This window comes from Mus caroli, unplaced genomic scaffold, assembly GCF_978045245.1.
Source record: "Mus caroli unplaced genomic scaffold, Mus_caroli_1 scaffold_20, whole genome shotgun sequence".
Lineage (NCBI taxonomy): Eukaryota > Metazoa > Chordata > Mammalia > Rodentia > Muridae > Mus > Mus caroli.
Window position 1 is genome coordinate 21,743,893 of NW_028227275.1, and position 20,609 is coordinate 21,764,501.

At 38.0% G+C, this 20,609-nt stretch overlaps 1 protein-coding gene across 2 annotated transcripts in view; it reads left to right on the forward strand.

The window, feature by feature from the left end:
• The window catches only part of LOC147000135 (cytochrome P450 2C40), a 54,664-nt gene that overhangs the window by 24,853 nt on the left and 9,202 nt on the right, over positions 1–20,609 (forward strand). For both annotated transcript variants that reach the window (XM_085834145.1, XM_085834146.1), the window contains exons 6-7: positions 3,553–3,694; positions 18,677–18,864. In XM_085834145.1, coding sequence (XP_085690271.1) covers positions 3,553–3,694; positions 18,677–18,864 — 330 coding nt within the window. The remainder of the gene's footprint in view (positions 1–3,552; positions 3,695–18,676; positions 18,865–20,609) is intronic.

Genomic DNA, 20,609 nt, shown 5'->3' on the forward strand with positions numbered 1-20,609 from the left:
TATTCAATTCATGATATGAATTTATGTTTGAATATTTAGTGAACTTTTGTAAAAAAAATTAACGAGTACTTGGAATAACCATGTAATCTACTCTCCTAGAAAAGTTACAATAGACTGGGAAAATTACGTTTCAAAGGCCTAGTGAGTTAAAGCATTCATAGTAAAGCAAATTGGAAGTAAGAGCATTGGGAGCAAGGGAAGAGAGCAAAAACAGGAGGAGAGCAGGAGCAGAGCATAAGTTTAGGTGATAAAGAGAGCAGGGAAAACCTTTTATTATTATTATCATTTTATTGGATTTTTTATTTATTTACATTTCAAATGTTAGATTCTTTTCCAGTTTCTATTCCAGAAAAACCCCTATCCCATCTCTCGTAGCACTGCTTCTATGAGGGTGCTTCCCCACCTATCCACCCACACATGCTTCCCTGTCCTGTCAAACCCCTACACTAAGGCATCAAGACTTCATAGGGGTAAGGGCCTCTCCACCCACTGATGCCTGAAACAAGGCCATCCTCTGCTACACATCTGGCTGGAGCCATGGGTTGCTCCATGCGTACTCCTTTTTTTTTTTTAATTTTTATTAAGGCAATTTCTTATTAGATATTTTCTTCATTTACATTTAAAATGGTATACCCAAAGCCTCCTATATCCTCCTCCTGCCCTGCTCCCCAACCCACCCACTCCCGCTTCCTGTCCCTGGCATTCCCCTGTAATGGGGCATATGATCTTCTCAATACTGAGGGCCTCTCCTCCCATTGATGGCCGACTAGGCCATCATCTGCTACATACTTTGTTGGTGATTTAGTCCTTGGGACTTCTGGTGGGGATGGGGGGGTGTCTGGTTGTTTGATATTGTTGTTCTTCCTATGAGGTTGCAAACTCCTTCAGCTCCTTCAGTCCTTTCTCTAACTAACTCCTCCATCTGCCTATTTGTCAGGATGTGACAGAGCCTCTCAGGAGACAGCTATATCAGGCTCCTGTGGGCAAGTACTTTTTGGCATCTACAATAGTATCTGGGTTTGGATTCTGTATATGTTATGGATACCCAGATGGGGCAGTCTCTGAGGACTAACTACTCTCTCCCTACCTCTTCAATATAGTACTGGACTTCCTAACCAGAGCAATTGGACAACCAAATGAGGTCAAAGGGATACAAAGTGTAAAGGAAGAAGTCAAACTATCACTATTTGCAGATGATATGATAGTATACTTAAGTGACCACAAAAATTCCACCAGAGAACTCCTAAACCTGATAAGCAACTTCAACAAAGTGACTGAATATAAAATTACCTCAACCAAATCAGTGGCCTTCCTCTACTAAAAATGATGTGCTTACAGACTGGAACCTTGTATTCCTGTCCTCTTAGAGGCTCTGCCAGAACCTGACTAAGACTAATGCAGTTGCTCACAGCTAATAATTGGACTGTGCCTGGGGACCATAATGCAAGGGTCAGGGCAAAAGCCTTAGGGGATTGCAAACCCATTGGAAGACACAGTATCAATTCACAGGATCCCTTAGAACTCTCAGAGACTAAATCATCAACCAAAGAGTATACATGAGCTGGTCCATGGGTCCCACTACATTTGTACCTGAAGACTGCCTCATCTGGCATCAGTGGGAGAGGAGGGACTTTGTCTTGTGGAAACTTGATTTCCCCAGAGAAGAGGGAGTCCAAAGGTGTGAGGTGGGAGTCAGTGGAAGGATGGGTACATCCTAGTTGGATCAAAGTAGAGGGGAATGGGATGGAAAATTGGCAGATGTGAAATTGGAAAGGGGGATAAAATTTAAAGTGTAAACAAATAAAATGATTAATAAAAAGTTATTCAGTCCCAGGGAGTTCTGGGGGGTATATACTACTTCATATTGTTCATCTTCCTATAGGGTTGCAAATCCCTTCAGCTCAATCAAAGAAATCACATGGTGGGACTCATGTCTCTAGCTGCATATGTAGCAAAGGGTGGCCTAGTCAGTCATCAATAGGAATAGAGTCCCTTGGTCTTATGAAGGTTCTATGCCCCAGTATAGGGGAATGCCAGGGCCAGGAGGTAGAAATGGGTGAGTCAGGGAACAGGGGGAGTGGGAGGGAAAGGTGATAGGGAATTTTAGGAGAGGAAACTAGGAAAGGGGATAACATTTGAAATGTAAATAAAGAAAATATCTAATTAATAAAATACATAAATAGAGAAAAAAACCAAAAAGTGGTTCAGTGTATCTGGTTTCATGTTGAAGACCTTGATCCATTTGGACTTGATCTTTGTGCAAAGTGATAAATATGGATCTATACTCATTCTCCTACATACAGACCTCCAGATTGACCACCACCATTTATTGAAGATGTTTTAAAGCCATAAATGCCACATTTATGGTTAGATAAATCCATGGAGCTACATTGCAAAGGGAGAGGAGTCTTTGTCATGTTGGTATCAATACAGAGAATGCTAGTGCTTTTGCTAGTGTTGGTTGTAAAATATTATATGCCCTGAAGGCCATCTAGGGATCATGATGATATCAAGATGACAGTTAGAAAATAATTATGTTTTATTTCTGCTCCTGCCTCAACATTTAAATCTATAACCTTGTTGATAATCTTGTAGCATATCATCTTTGCAGCTTTGTCACCTGCATTCCTCTCCTTCTCTGCTTTATCTTTTGCAAGTCACAAATGTGTCATGTTCTGTCTTTGTGACTTAGAATTTTTTTAACATATAAGTTATCAACCTTTATATTTTATAAAGATCATATTGATAATTGCCTTTCATATAGAGTGGAGCCTAGTTGTACTGCCTGGGAGTGATTCATCACACTGTTTATAACATTTGAACTTTGTGCAGAGCCTGCAGCTATTGTATGTCCATAAAAAACTTTGAGAACAAACTAAAGGAAAAATTTCATACAGACTTGAAGTAGCTAGCATAATGGCTCCAACTTTCCTATTTGTACTAAAGCAAATTGTGCTTCCTAACCAACAGGGGAAAGTCTAGGTATGAATGCCTTAAAAATATAAAGGATCTATAGAATTCAGGTACAAAGAAACTTATTGTTACCCAATATTGATATAGTGAAGGAGATGTAAAGCTTTAGAGTCAAGTGCCTTTCAATAGTCTTACAATGTTTACTGTGTAGGCTTTCTTTGAATAAATGTGTCTCTTTATGTTCAGATGAGATGAAACAAAAATTTCTTGCATGTGGTAAGACTAGACTACATGTTGTAAGACTAGACAACAAACAAAATTAGCTTTTTTTCATATTTTCTGTAGACTGATTATCCATTGTACACACACACACACACACACACACACACACATGCACACACAAAACTTAAGAACATAATCTTCAGAATGCAATTTTAAGAAACGGGGAATATATGTGTGGAAAATGAGGTTTAGACCATCTACACCACAGTCTCTGAAATGATATAATAGTTTTGCCACTGATGAACATTTTAGATTTTGTGTTATCAACAATATAGATTTGTCAAAAATTGTCTATTCAATTATAATTGATTATGCAAAGATAATATTTATCAGAAAATGGTATCAAACTGTTCTTAGAAAAATGGCCTTGAGCACATGGACTATACCATTGAACACCTGGCAACATTAGTGACTGATCTGGTTTTTGGTGGGACAGAGACCTTAAGCTCAACGATGAGATTTGCTCTCCTGCTCTTGATGAAGCACACACATGTCACAGGTAAGAATACAGGTAATGAAGCACAGCATTCCTAAAAGTTGCTAGAATAATGCAGATTGTGTCCTGCACATTGTTATTCAAAATGTCAGTATTTAACTTTCTGTCCCATTGGCTTTAATGAAAATATTGACAGATTACATGAAGATACCTTAGCTGTTGAAAAGCCATCAAGGCCAGTACTTTGTTTGAGTTCTCTGGCACGTGATGTTTTCTAAGCATCTAGAATATATATTGGGCCATGGTTTCATAATGCTTCTTCCTCCAATTCAAGCCTTCATAGCAGATGAGTTCTTGCAGTTGCTTTCTTAATTGTGGTAAATATAACTATGGTGTACATAAAAGAAAACTGAGCTCACTAAAGCATAAAATAAGGTCCAATATTTAATGCAATTTCCTCGGATGTTTTTATTCTGTGAAGCATTTTACATTTTTTGTTTCATTATAATTGTATTGCCCTTGATGTCAAGGTTATGGCGTCAAATTTAGAGAATAGAGAGTTTTATCATGTTCTATAAAAGGTCTGATGTGCCCATGCTATCTTGGGCATGATCTCAGTGGAGGTCCCCAAGGTCTCCAGAGGTCTGTCTGTCCATGCTGCAGGCACCCTAGCCCCCTGGATCTTGAGGTCACTGGTGAGTGGAATGCAACATCACTTCCAAAAAACCAAGAGGGTCTTGTGCTAGCAGGAACAGGGACAAAGAACACCTGCCTGAACAGTGGATGGCGTTCGTTTTTATCCATTGCCACACCTGTGCCATCTTGGGTGCAATCTTGGCAGAGGGCCCCAAGGCCCCCAGAGAACTTTCCACACTGCAGGCACCCTAGCACACCCGGGATCTTGAGATCACTGGTGAGTGGAACACAACATCAGTTCAAAAAACCCAGAGGGTCTTGAGCTAGCAGCAGTAGGGTCAAAAGACAAAAGCAGGCCCTAGCATACTCAGAACCTTGGGATCGCTGAGACCAGTCTACTCAGGAGAGTACATGGGCAGTAGAAGCAACAAAGCTTCTTGGACAGGGTCCATTTGGGCCTTCATCCTAAGTCAGGAGACAGAACTGAGACCCAGACCATTGGACACATTCCCTGACAGAGGACAGTTGGCCTCCAGGGAGTGATCTGACCGCAGGAACCAGGAGGTGGATCTGAGCTCCGGAATTCTGTGTACCTTCCCTGAAAGAGGAGAGCTTGCTTGCAGAGAGTGTTCTAAGACTGGGACACAGGAGGAGTTGTTCTCACAGGAGTGCTGACAGAAGCTAGAGAATCACAGGAGGAACAACTTCCTCCAGAGAAAGCTAGAACATCCAATACCAGAGATTACCAGATGGCGAAAGTCAAATGAAAAAAATTTTACTAACAGAAACCAAGACCACTGGGCATCACCAGAAACCTTTACACACACCACAGTGAGCCCTGGATACCCCAACACACAGGAAAAACAAGATTTGGATCTAAAATCATATGATGCTTGTAGAGGATTTTAAGAAGGATATGCATAAATCAATTAAAGAAATACAAGAGAACAGTAATAAACAGGTAGAAGCCTGTTTATTAAAAAGGAAGCACAAAAATCTCTGAAGGAATTACAGGAAAACACTGTGAAGACTTTAAAGAGGAAATACAAAAATCCCTTTAAAAATTACAGAAAAACACAAACAAACATGTGATGGAATTGAACAAAACCATCCAAGATCTAAATATGGAAGTAGAAACAATGATGAAAACCCAAAGGGAGACAACTCTGGAGATAGAAACCCTAGGAAAGAAATCAGGAAGCATAGAGGCGAGCCTCAGAAACAACAACAACAACAAAAAGAGATGGAAGAGAGAATTTCAGATGAAGAAGATTCCACGAAGGACATAGACACAACAATCAAAAAATGCAAAAATGTAAAAAGATCCTAACCCCAAAACTTCCAGGAAATCCAGGACACAATGAGAAGACCAAACCTACCAATAATTGGAGTAGATGAGAATGAAAAATTTCAACTTAAAGGGCCAGCAAATATCTTCAACAAAATTATAGAAGAAAACTTCCCTGACCTAAAGAAAGAGATGCCCATGAACATACAAGAAGCCTACAGAACTCCAAATAGACTGGACCAGAAAAGAAATTCCTCCTGACACATGATAATCAGAACAACAAATGCACTAAATAAAGATAGAATATTAAAAGCAGTAAGGGAAAAAGGTCAAGTAACATATAAAGGCAGATATATTAGAATTACACCAGACTTCTCACCAGAGAGTATGAAAGCCAGAAGATCCTGGACAGATGTTAGACAAACCCTAAGAGAACAAAAATGTCAGTCCTGGCTATTATAGCCAGCACAACTCTCAATTACCATAGATGGAGAAACCAATGTATTCCATGACAAAACCAAATTCAAACAATATATTTCCATGAATCCAGCCCTTCAGAGGATAATAATGGGAAAACACCAACAGAATGATGGAAACTACAGCCCAGAAAAAGCAAGAAAGTAATTCTTCAACAAATCTAAAAGAAGACAGCTGCAAGAACAGAATCCAAACTATAACAACAAAAATAACAGTAAGCAACAATTACTTTTCCTTATTATCTCTTATATCAATGGGATCAATTCCCAAATAAAAAGACATAGACTAACAGACTGGTTACATAAACAGGACCCAACCTTTTGCTGCTTACAAAAAACCCGAGTAAGGGAAAAAGACAGATACTACTTCACGGTAAAAGGCTGGAAAACAATTTTCCAAGCAAACAGTCTGAAGAAACAAGCTGGAGTAGCCATTCTAATATGGAATAAAATTGACTTCCAAACCAAAGTTATCGAAAAAGACAAGGAGGGGCACTTCATACTCATTAAAGATAAAGTCTTCAAAGATGAACTGTCAATTCTGAATATCTATGCTACTTATTGCACCTCACACAATAATAGTGGGAAACTTTAACACACCACTCTCATCAATGGACATATCCTTCATACAGAAACTAAACAGAGACACAGTGAAACTAACAGAAGTTGCGAAATAAATAGATTTAACAGATATAGACAGAACATTTTATCCTTAAACAAAAGGTTATACCTTCTTCTCAACACCTCATGAATCCTTCTCCAAAATTAACCATATAATTGGTCACAAAACAGACCTCAACAGATAAAAAATGTTCCCATTATCCCAAGCATTCTATCAGATCACCATGGACTAAGGCTTATCTTTGATAACAACATAAATAATAGAAAGAGAATTCACGTGGACCTGAAGAACACTCTTCTCAATGATACCTTGGTGAAGGAAGAAATGAAGAAAGAAATTAAAGACTTTTTAGAGTTTGATGAAAATGAAGCCACAACATACCCAAACTTATGGGACACATTGAAAGCATTCATAAGAGGAAAACTCATAGGTCTGAGTGCCTCCAAAAAGAAACTAGAGAGAACATATTCTAGCAGCTTGAAGGCACACCTAAAATCTCTAGAACAAAAGGAAGCAAATTCACCGAGGAGAAGTAGATGAAAGGAAATAATCAAACTCGCAGCTGAAATCAACCAAGTGGAAACAAAAAGAACCATTTAAAGAATCAACCAATCGAGGAGCTGGTTCTTTGAGAAAATCAACATGATAGATAAACCCTTAGCCAGACTCACTAGAGGGCACAGGGACAGTATCCTAATTAACAAAATCAGAAATGAAAAGGGAGATATAACAACAGAACCTGAGGAAATCCAAAACACCATCAGATCCTACTACAAAAGAGTATATTCAACAAAACTGGAAAAACTGGATAAAATGGATAAAATCCTAGACAGATACCAGGTATCAAAGTTAAATCTAGATCTTATTAATGACCAAAACAGTCTGATATCCCCTAAAGAAATAGGAGCAATCAACAATAGTCTCCCAACCAAAAAGAGCCAAGGACCAGATGGGTTTAGTGCAGAATTCCATCAGACCTTCAAAGAAGACCTAATTCCAGTTCTCCGCAAACTTTCCCACAAAATAGAAATAGATGGTACTCTACCAAATTCATTGTTTGAAGCCACAATTACTCTGATACCTAATCCACATAGATACCCAACAAAAAGAGAGAACTTCAGACCAATTTCCCTTATGAATATTGATACAAAATTACTCAATACAATTCTCACTAACTGAATGCAAGAACATATCAAAATGATCATCCATCATGATCAAGTAAGCTTCATTCCAGGGATGCAGGGTGAAGTCTACATGGATCAATGAACTCCACATAAAAGCAGAGTCACTGAAAATTATAGAGGGGAAAGTGGAGAAAAGCCTTGAAGATATGGGCACAGGGGGAAAATTCCTGAACAGAACAGCAATGGCTTGTACTGTAAGATCAAAAGTTGGAACCTTGATCTTGGTTCCAGGACGCCACCTAAAGTAGTCTGCACAGGTGAGAGTGTGCACTACAGAAGCTAAGAGCTTCTGGGACAGGCGGGAGCCACAGAGCTTCTGAGGCAGCGCCCTTTTAGGGCTCCAGATATCCAGCCACATTCCCGGCCAGAGGACAGGTATCTGTCAGGCCGGGAGGGCTTTCCCTCAACATTGGCAGGAGCCATCTTGGTTCTGGGACTCTGCCGAAAGTAGTCTGCACAGGGGAGAGTGTGCACTACAAGCTAACAGCTTCGGGGACAGGCAGGAGCCACAGAGCTTCTGAGGCAGCGCCCTTTTCTGGCTCCAGATATCCAGCCACTTTCTGACCAGAGGACAGGTATCTGCCAGGCTGAGAGGGCTTTCCCTCAGCATTGGCAGGAGCCATCTTGGTTCCGGGACTACACTGAAAGTAGTCTGCAAAGGGGAGAGTGTGCACTACAGAACCAAACAGCTTCGGGGACAGGCTAATGCAACACAGCTTCTGGGAACAGTCCTGTTTTGGGCCTTCATCTTTGGCCAGGAGGGAGGTCCTAATGCCAGATACCTGTGCACCTTCCCTGTAAGAGGAGAGCTTGCCTGCAGAGAGTGCTCTGGCCACTGAAACTCAGAGGAAAGAGCTTCTTTCCCAGGTCTGCTGATAGAGGGTAACAAAATCACCAGAGGAACAATCTCTAAACAGAGGCAACTATAACAACTAACTCCAGAGATTACCAGATGGCAAAAGGTAAATGTAAGAATCTTACTAACAGAAACCAAGACAACTCACCATCATCAGAACCCAGCACTGCCACTTTGCACAGTCCAGGGCACCCCAACACACCCGAAAAACTAGACCCAGATTTAAAAGCATATCTCACGATGATGGTAGAGAACATCAAGAAGGACTTTAATAACTCACTTAAAGAAATACACGAGAACACTGCTAAACAGGTAGAAGACATTAAAGAGGAAGCACAAAATTCCCTTAAAGAATTGCAGGAAAACACGATGAAACAGGTGATGGAATTGAATAAAACCATCCAAGGGAAGTAGACACAATAAAGAAAACCTAAAGTGAGGCAACACTGGAGATAATAAGCCTAGGAAAGAAATCTGGAACCATAGATGCAAGCATCAGCAACAGAATACAAGAGTTGGAAGAGAGAATCTCAGGTGCAGAAGATTCCATAGAGAACATTGGCACAACAAACAAAGAAAATATAAATTGCAAAAAGATCCTAACTCAAAACCTCCAGGTAATCCAGGACACAATGAGAAGACCAAACCTACGGATAATAGGAGTAGATGAAAATGAAGATTTTCAACTCAGTGGACCGGCAAATATCTTCAACAAAATTATAGAAGAAAACTTCCCAAACCTAAAGAAAGAGATGCACAGGAACATACATGAAGCCTACAGAACTCCAAATAGACTGGACCAGAAAAGAAATTCTTCCAGACACATAATAATCAGAACAACAAATAAACTAAATAAAGATAGAATATTAAAAGCAGTAAGGGAAAAAAGGTCAAGTAACATATAAAGGCAGGCCTATCAGAATTACACCAGATTTTTCACCAGAGACTATGAAAGCCAGAAGAGCCTGGTCAGATGTTATACAGACACTAAGCGAACACAAATACCAGCCCAGGCTACTATACACAGCCAAACTCTAAATTACCATAGATGGAGAAACCAAAGTATTCCACGACAAAACCAAATTCACACATTATCTCTCCATGAATACAGACCTTCAAAGAATAATAACAGAAATAAACCAATACTAAGATGGAAACCACGTCCTAGAAAAAGCAATAATGGAATCCCTCAACCAACCTAAAAGAAGACAGCCACAAGAACAGAATGCCAAATTTAACAACAAATATAATAGAAAGCAACAATTATTTTTCCTTGATATCTCTTAATATCAATGAACTCAACTCCCCATTAAAAAGACATAGACTAACAGACTGGCTACACAAACAGGACCCAACATTCTGCTGCTTACAGGAAACTCATCTCAGAGAAAATGATAGACAATACCTCAGAATGAAAGGCTGGCAAACAATTTTCCAAGCAAATGGGATGAAGAAACAAGCTGGAGTAACCACTCTAATATCTAATAAAATCGACTTCCAACCCAAAGTCATCAAAAAAGAAAAGGATGGGCACTTCATACACATCAAAGATAAAATCCTCCAAGAGGAACTATCAATTCTGAATATCTATGCTCCAAATACAAGGGCAGCAACATACATTAAAGAAACTTTAATAAAGCTCAAAGCACACATTGTACCTCACACAATAGTAGTGGGAGACTTCAACACATAGCTTTCACCAATGGACAGATCATGGAAACAGAACTAAACAGGGACACAGTGATACTAACAGAAGTTATGAAAGAAATGAATATAACAGATATCTACAGAACATTTTATTCTAAAACAAAGGATATACCTTCTTCTCAACACCACACGGTACCTTCTCCAAAATTGACCACATAATTGATCACAAAAAAAGCCTCAACATATACAAAAATATTGAAATTGTCCCATGCATCCTATCAGATCACCATGGACTAAGGCTGATCTTCAACAACAAAATAAGTAACAGAAAGCCAACATTCACGTGGAAACTGAACAAAACTCTTCTCAATGATACCTTGGTCAAGGAAGGAATAAAGAAAGAAATTAATGACTTTTTGGAGATTAATGAAAATAAAGCCACAACATACCCAAACATATGGGACATAATGAAAGCATTTCTAAGAGGAAAACTCATAGCTTTAAGTGCCTCCAAATAGAAACTAGAGAGAGCACACATTAGCAGCTTGACAACACACCTAAAACCTCTAGAAAAAAAGGAAGCAAATTCACCCAAGAGGAGTAGATGGCAGGAAATAATCAAACTCAGGGGCGAAATCAACCAAGTGGAACCATGAACTATTCAAAAATCAACCAATCGAGGAGCTAGTTCTTTGAGAAAATCAACAAGATAGATAAACCCTTAGCCAGACTCACTAGAGGGCACAGGGACAGCATCCTAATTAACAAAATCAGAAATGAAAAGAGAAACATAACAACAGATCCTGAAGAAATACAAAGCACCATCAGATCCTTCTACAAAAGGCTAAACTCAACAAAACTGGAGAACTTGGATGAAATGGACAAGTTTCTAGACAGATACCAGGTACCAAAGTTAAATCAAGATCAGGTTAATGATCTAAACAATCCTATATCCCCTAAAGAAATAGAAGCAGTCATTAATAGTCTCCCAACCAAAAAAAGCCCAGGACCAGATGGGTTTAGTGCAGAGTTCTATCAGACCTTCAAAGAAGATGTAATCCCAGTTCTTCACATACTATTCCACAAAATAGAAACAGAAGGTACTCTACCCAACTCATTCTCTGAAGCCACAATTACTCTGATACCTAAACCACAAAAAGACCTAACAAAGATAGAGAACGTCGTACCAATTTCCCTTATCAATATCGATGCAAAAATCCTCAATAAAGTTCTCACTAACCGAACCCAAGTTCACATCAAAACAATCATCCATCCTGACCAAGTCGGTTTCATCCCAGGGATGCAGGGATGATTCAATATATGCAAATCCATCAATGTAATCCAGTATATAAACAAACTCAAAGATAAAAGGCACATGATCATCTTGTTAGATGCAGAGAAAGCATTTGACAAAATCCAACACCCATTTATGACAAAAGTGTTGGAAATATCAGGAATTCAAAGCCCATACCTAACAATGATAAAAGCAATCTACAGCAAACCAGTAGCCAACATCAAAGTAAATGGTGAGAAGCTTGAAGCAATCCCACTAAAATCAGAGACTAGACAAGGCTGTCCACTCTCTCCATACCTATTCAACATTGTACTTGAAGTCCTAGCCAGAACAATTAGACAACAAATGGATGTAAACGGGATACAAATTGGAAAGGAACAAGTCAAAACATCACTTTTTGCAGATGATATAATAGTATATATAAGTGGCACTAAAAATTCCACCAGAGAACAACTAATCCTGATAAACAGCTTCAGTGAAGTAGCTGGATATAAAATCAACTCAAACAGGTCAATGGCATTTCTGTACACAAAGGATAAACAGGTTGAGAAAGAAATTAGGGAAACAACACCCTTCTCAATAGTCACAAACAATATAAAATACCTTGGCGTGACTCTAATTAAGGAAGTAAAGATCTGTATGATAAGAACTTCAAGTCTCTGAAGAAAGAAATTAAAGAAGATCTCAGAAGATGGAAAGATCTCCCATGCTCATGGATTGGCAGCATCAATATAGTAAAAATGGCTATCTTGCGAAAAGCAATCAACAGATTCAATGCAATCCCTATCAAAATCCCAACTCAATTCTTCAACGAATTAGAAAGGGCAATTGGCAAATTCATCTGGTTAACATAAAACCGAGGATAGCAAAAACTCTTCTAAAGGATAAAAGAACCTCTGGTGAAATCACCATGCCTGACCTAAAGCTGTACTACAGAGCAATTGTGTTAAAAACTGCATGGTACTGGTATAGCAACAGACAAGTAGAACAATGGAACAGAATTGAAGACCCAGACATGAACCACACACGTATGATCACTTGATCTTTGACAAGGGATCTAAAACCATCCAGTGGAAAAAAGACAGCATTTTCAACAAATGGTGCTGGCACAACTGGTGGTTATCATGTAGAAGAATGTGAATTGATCCATTCCAGTCTCCTTGTAGTAAGGTCAAACCTAAGTGGATTAAGGAACTCCACATAAAACCAGAGACACTGAAACTTATAGAGGAGAAAGTAGGGAAAACCCTTGAAGATATGGGTACAGGGGAAAAATTCCTAAATAGAGCAGCAATGTCTTGTACTGTAAGATTGAGAATCGATACTTTGGACCTCATAAAGTTGTAAAGTTTTTGCAAGGCAAAAGACACGGCTAATAAGACAAAAAGACCACCAACAGAATGGGAAAGGATCTTTACCGATCCTAAATCAGATAGGGGACTAATATCCAATATATATATTGGATATATATAAAGAACTCAAGATGTTGGACTCCAGAAAATCAAATAACCCCATTAAAAAATGGGGCTCAGAGCTGAACAAAGAATTCTCACCTGAGGAATGCCGAATGGCAAAGAAGCACCTGAAAAAATATTAAACATCTTTAATCATCAGGGAAATGCAAATCAAAACAACCCTGAGATTCCACCTCAAACCAGTGAGAATGGATAAGATCAAAAATTCAGGTGACAGCAGATGCTGGAGAGGATGTAAAGAAAGAGGAACACTCCTCCATTGTTGGTGGGATTGCAAGCTTGTACAACCACTCCTGAAATCAGTCTGGCTGTTCCTCAGAAAATTGGACATAGCACTACCGGAGGATCCCGCAATACCACTTCTGGGCATATATCCAGAAGATGTTCCAACCGGTTAGAAGGACACATGCTCCACTATGTTCATAGCAGCCTTATTTATAATAGCCAGAAGCTGGAAAGAACCCAGATGCCCCTCAACAGAGTGATGGATACAGCAAATGTGGTACATTTACACAATGGAGTACTACTCAGCTATTAAAAAGAATGAATTTATGAAATTCCTAGGCAAATGGTTGGACCTGGAGGGCACCATCCTGAGTGAGGTAACCTAATCAGAAAGGAACTCACAGAATATGTGCTCACTGATAAGTGCATATTAGCCCAGAAACTTAGGATACCCAAGATATAAGAAACAATTTGCAAAACGCATGAAACTCAAGAAGAATGAAGACCAAAGTGTGGACACTTTGCCCCTTCTTAGAATTGGGAACAAAACACCCATGGAAGGAGTTACAGAGACAAAGTTCGGAGCTGAGACAAAAGGATGGACCATCTAGAGACTGCCATATCCTGGGATACATCCCATAATCAGCCTCCAAACGCTGACACCATTGCATACACTAGCAAGATTGTGCTGATGATACCCTGATCAGTCTCTAGTGAGACTACACTGGGGCCTAACAAACACATAAGTTGATGCTCACATTAAGCTATTGGACAGATCACAGGGCCCCCAAAGGAGGAGCTAGAGAAAATACCCAAGGAGCTAAAGGGATCTGCAACGCTATAGGTGGAACAACATTATGAACTAACCAGTACCCCGCAGTTCTTGACTCTAGCTGCATATGTATCAAAAGATGGCCTAGTCGACCATCACTGTAAAAAGAGGCCCATTGGACTTGCAAACTTTATATTCCCCAGCACAGGGGAACGCCAGGTTCAAAAAGTGGGAGTGGGTGTGTAGGGGAGTGGGGGGGAGGGTATGGGGGACTTTTGGGATAGCATTGGACATGCAAATGAGGAAAATATCTAATAAAAATATTAAAAATATAATTGTGATCTCATAAAATTGCAAAGGTCTTATAAGGTAGAAGACTCTGTCAATAAGATAAAAAGGCCACTGAAAGATTGGGAAAGGATCTTTACCAATCTGAAATCTCAAAGGGACTAATATCCAATATATAAAAAGAACTCCAGAAGATGGACTCCAGATAATCAAATAACCCTATTTAAAATGGGGTACAGAGCTAAACAAAGAATTCTCAACTGTAGAATACTGAATGGCTGAGAAGCACTTGAAAAAATGTTCAACATCCTTAATCATCAGGGAAATGCAAATCAAAACAACCCTGAGATTCCACCTCACACCAGTCAGAATGGCTAAGATCAAAAATTCAGTCGATAGCAGATGCTGGCAAGAATGTAGAGAAAGAGAGTCACTCCTCCATTGTTGGTGGGATTGCAAGCTTGTACAACCACTCTGGAAATCAGTGTGGCAGTTCCTCAGAAAACTGGACATAGTACTTCCGGCAGATTCAGCAATACTTCTCCTGGGCATCTACCCAGAAGAAGTTCCAACTGGTAATAAGGACACATGCTCCACTATGTTCATAGCAGCCTTTTTTATAATATCCAGAAGTTGGAAAGGACCCAGATTTCCCTTGACAGAGGAATGGATACAGAAAATGTTGTACATTTACAAAATGGAGTACTACTCAACTATTAAAAAGAATGAATTTATGAAATTCCTAGGCAAATGGATGGACCTGGAGGGCATCATACTGAGTTAGGCAACCCAATCACTAAAGAAGTACATGATTTGTACTCACTGATAAGTTGATACTAGCCCAGAATCTTAGAATACCCAAGATACAAGATACAATTTGCTCAAGACATGAAACTCAAGAAGAACAAAACCAAAGTGTGGACACTTTGCTCTTCTTAGAATTGGGAACAAAACACCCATGGAATGAATTACAGAGACAAAGTTTGGAGCTGAGACTAATATTTGGACCATCTAGAGACTGCCATACCAGGGTATCCAACCCATAATCAGCTTCCCAATGCTGATACCATTGCATACACCATCAAGATTTTGCTGAAATGACACTGATATAGCTGTCTCTTGTGAGGCTATGCCAGGGACTGGCAAACACAGAAGTGGAAGCTCACAGTCAGCTATTGGATGGAACACATGGCCCCCAATGGAGGATCTAGGGAAAGTACCTAAGGAGCTAAAGGGGTCTGCAACCCAATAGGTGGAAAACCAATATGAACTAACCAGTACCCCCAGAGCTCGTGTCTCTAGCTGAATATGTATCTGAAGATGGACTAGTCGGCCATCATTGGGAAGAGAGGCCCTTGGTCTTGCAAACTTTATATGCCTCAGTATAGGAGAATGCCAGGGCCAAGAAATGGGATTGGGTTGGTAGGGGAGTGGGTGTAGGGTATGGGGGACTTTTGGGATAGCATTTGAAATGTAAATGAAGAAAATACCTAATTAAAAAAAGAATGAAGAAAAAAATAAACTTTCCTTGTGTAAATTTCAAAAACAAAACAAAACAATGAATTCATGAAATTCTTAGGCAAATGGATGCATCTGGAGGATATCATTCTGAATGAGGTAACCCAGTCACAAAAAACACACATGTTATGTACTCACTGATAAGCGGATATTGCGCAGAAACTTAGGATATCCAAGATACAATTTGGAAAAACACATGAACCTGAAGAAGAAGAAAGACCAAAATCTGGATACTTCATTCCTTCTTCGAATGAGGAACAAAATACCCATGGAGGAGTTACAGAGACAAAGTTTGAAACTAACATGGAAGGAAAGACCAACCAGAGACTGCCCCACCGGGGATCCATCCCTTATACAACCACCAAACCCAGACTCTATTGCATATGCAAGAAAGTTTTTGCTAACAGGACCATGACATAGCTCTCTGTTGTGAGTCTATGCCAATGCCTGGGAAAGAGAAGTGGATGCTCAGTCTTCTATAGTCTTCTATTGGATAGAACACAGTGCCCCTAATGAATGAGCTAGAGAAAGTACCCAAGGATCTAAAGGGGTCTCCAACCCTATAGGACGAACAATGATATGAACTAATCAGTACCCCACAGAGCTATGTCTCTAGTTGCATATGTAGCAGAGGATGGCCTAGTCGGACATCAATGGGAGGAGAGGACCTTGGCATTGCAAAGATAATATGTCCCAATACAGGGGAATGGCAGCATCAGGAAGCAGGAGTGTGTGCGTTGGGGAGCAGGGTGGCGTGACAGTATAGGGGGCTCTGGGGATAGCATTTGAAATGTAAATGAAGAAGTTGTCTAATAAAAAAGGTCTGGTGAACAATTTTTTTGCAAATATACCAAACTTTCATGTTACAAATAACATTATTGTAAAATTTTATTTTTAAATAGAACCAGGTGTTTCACATTACTAAAACATGCCTTCCATCCTTTGCCAATATCCGCTGAAATGACAACAGAAGAATTATAAGACAGAATTTGTTTTTTTTTAGACTAGCAAATAAAGACACAGAATTCTTCATAATACAATAATGATACGATAGTCATGGGGCATGGGCAAGATCCTGTAAGATATTAGGGATTATATGCTTGAAGAAATACTATAGCATAGCAAATACTTATTGTGCCTCTCCTGTGTCCCTAAGGGTCCCTCTTTGTTTCTAATAATTTAAAATAGAATACCAGGTTGGGAACCAGAAGCTGCTCTGCCCACTATTCCCTTCATTACTTTCCCCTTCTGGTGAGAGTTTCCAACACATAAATCTTAGAATTTCTTTTAAAATTAAAAGAAATCCACATGTAAAAGAACATTGAATGGTTGATACAGGATGAATAATGAAGAGGATGAAAGTAGAAAACTGGCAATATTGTATAGCCTCAGAGCTCTTTCTTTTCTCCCTTTCATGAGTATCAACAACTGAATCTACCACCCAGATTGTATTGTACTATAAACATCTCTGTGTTATGCAAATACATATTTTCCAAATATCCATCAGAAATAACAATATAAAGACCAGGATGTAAGGAATGGAATGAAAGAAAAAAGATTTTCAGGTTTATTCCCAATACGCATTAAAATAGTGCCACTACACTAGATTTCTCAAGAGGAGGTGTTGATTATCTAATGCGTAGAAAAGCAAAAATGTAAAGATAGATCTTCAGTTGTAAATTTTGCTCCCTTTTCTGCTTTCTTTATGAAACCCTGTAGGAGTTTTTCCATTCAATCGTCTAAAGTAACTTTCCACGAAGCAATTTACTGCAAATATCTTTATAGCCTATGAGCCAAGTCTACACTTTCACAGAGTATGCTGGGTACTAGAATTAGAAAGCCTCAGATTTGGTATTGACTTGGGAGATGCTTCAGGAATGAACAGAGCATGAAGGAACACATAGATGTACTGTGTCTTCTCATGTCTTCATTCAGTGCACATTTATTCTAGGAGCAGAAACATCCACTGAAATACTTGGAAATAAGTAAAAATCATGAAAGAGACAATTAAAAACTAAAGTGAACAGTATGCATTAATCAAAAAGTATATTAATAATTTGGACAAACTCTTATATTGGAGATAGGGAATCATACTTATATATCTCTTTCCACAATGTGTCTATATTACCAAGTATGGTAATATACGAATGATGTGTGTGGGCATTCACGTGTATATGGTATGTGTGTGTGTGTGTTCATTATCTACTTGTATTTGTAAATAGGATATAGATATAACTGATATGTTCTTTTCTGCTACCAATATCTCAATAAATATTGTATAAGATTGAGTACATAAAACAGTTATTGTTTAAAATACAAATATATTTCTAAGTAGTTGTTGTTGATGAACCTGACCACTGATAGTTAAGATAGGGAGAATAAAATTACAAAAAGACCTTCAGATACATAATTTTACAATCAGTACTACATATATTTACCATTATAATAACTTATTTCTGATATCTTTTATTAATATCAATATCGACAAATTAATTGTACTCTGTTTTATTGTTATCAATATTTATTTTATCTCATATTATTTGATACAACTAGCATATAATAATGAATCATATTAGCAATGTTTTAGGATGATGGTATTAAACTATATTAGAATAATCCTATGTATCTAAGTTTATTTGTCAGCATAAAATGTATGTTCAAAATGTTTCTGGGTCACTTTCTTCATAGCTGAGGTAGCTGTGCATTTATGGGAGATACAGGCTACATTTTTCCCATTCCAATATTTGTCATTACTTGTATCCAGCTAAAGTCCAGGAAGAGATTGACAATGTGATTGGAAGACACCGCAGCCCCTGTATGCAGGACAGGAACCATATGCCTTACACAAATGCCATGGTGCATGAGGTCCAGCGATACATTGACCTTGGCCCAAATGGTGTGGTGCATGAAGTAACCTGTGACACTAAGTTCAGAAACTACTTCATTCCCAAGGTAAGCTCGTTTCTCCCTGTTACACTTCTGTGATCTTGATGTTCTCCATTTCAGTGTGATTCCAGTCCTCTCCATCACACTTACTTTCCATTTCTTATGCTGGTTCACAACTGAGAAAGAAGCTATAATGAGGCAGGGACATGGTAGTAGCAATCTGACATTTGCTTTGTCTTCCACAGATCAATTGAATAAAGATTAGTTGTTTATATTCTCATATATATTTTTCAATTTAAGTTGAATTCAACCAATACATTTTGGAATTTTTATTATTGAGAGGAAAATCTACAAATAACTAGAAGTAATTTATATGCTTAATTCTTCAACTTATGAAAAGGCCATATTACACTTTGACTTGTTTGGTTTATTTTAGTCATATTAATGTTCTTTCAATGATACAGCTTGTATCTAGCTTTTGAGATTTACTGAGCAATGAATATTCTTTTATTGTTATTTTTAAATATGGTGTATAGAAATGAATTATTATGTGATTTTTATTTTACCTACCCTCATATATTTTACTAGTTACTGATGCTTTCTTTGAAAATATATGCAGAATTCAAGGTGGCTTCTGGTTAACATTTTATCTATACTTTTCTTTTCATATATTTGTATTTCATTACCATTTAAGTTATTATTGATCCATTAAAATATTATTGATGAATTTCAGAAACCAGTAATTTGTACAGCTATTAATTTCTAATTTCATTAAAATAAAATTTTTATAGAAATAATTCAGGACATTTGGAATATGTGTACAATCAAAAAATAGAAAGGACTGCAGAAACTTAAAATGTAAATTATACTACTACTAATTTATGGATTCTCTAGAGAAATAATGAGTTTGATATAAATCTTATGAGGTAAAGAAGACTGAATGAATAGAAACAACTGATACATGGGCATATTCATGTCACTTATGGTTAATATAACTGTAACATTTCTCTGTTAATTTCCAAGACTTCAGATGATTTGGAAAATGATTTTATTAGATTAAGTTGTAGTCAAAGGATAAAAACAATTAGCACATAATAATGAATCATATTAGCTATGTTATAGGATGATGGTATAAATCTATATTAGAACAATTCTATGTATCTAAGTTTTTAGAAAAATAAGCACCTAGGTATATAATCACACTAAACCTGAAAAACAGCACCTAAATATATAATCATACCAAATCCATGTGCCTAGATGCCAGGATAAGAACAAAATCAATAGCCAAAGCATTATTTCACTATTAGACTAGAACTAGGCTACTGCAGAAAGCTTGGAATACTTTAGTGCAGTTAAAGCACAAGAAAAAGACCTCAGTATCAACATTATGAGGAATGCAGAAGATCTTAAAGAAGTGAGTGAATTCTTTAAAGAAATTGAGGAAAAGACAAACAAAAAGTTGGAGGAAATAAATAACCTGTGACAAAGGACAAGAAGAACACCTCCCAACAAAAATAAAAACAAGCAAATGAAAAAACAGCTGATGTAAATGGAAATATAAGCAATGAAGAAAACATGAGAGAAAATTCTGAAAATGGAAAATCTAGCTATGTAAACAGGAGTCAGAGACACAAGCATCACCAACAAGGAGGAAAGATTGAACTTCAGGTATTGGCAATATAATAGAAGAAATGTATACATCAATCAAATAAAAGGTTAAATATAAAAAAATCCTAAACAAAACATCAAGGAACTCTGCAGTAGTATGAAAAGGCTAAATTTAATTGACTAAAGAATACTAGGAATAGAAG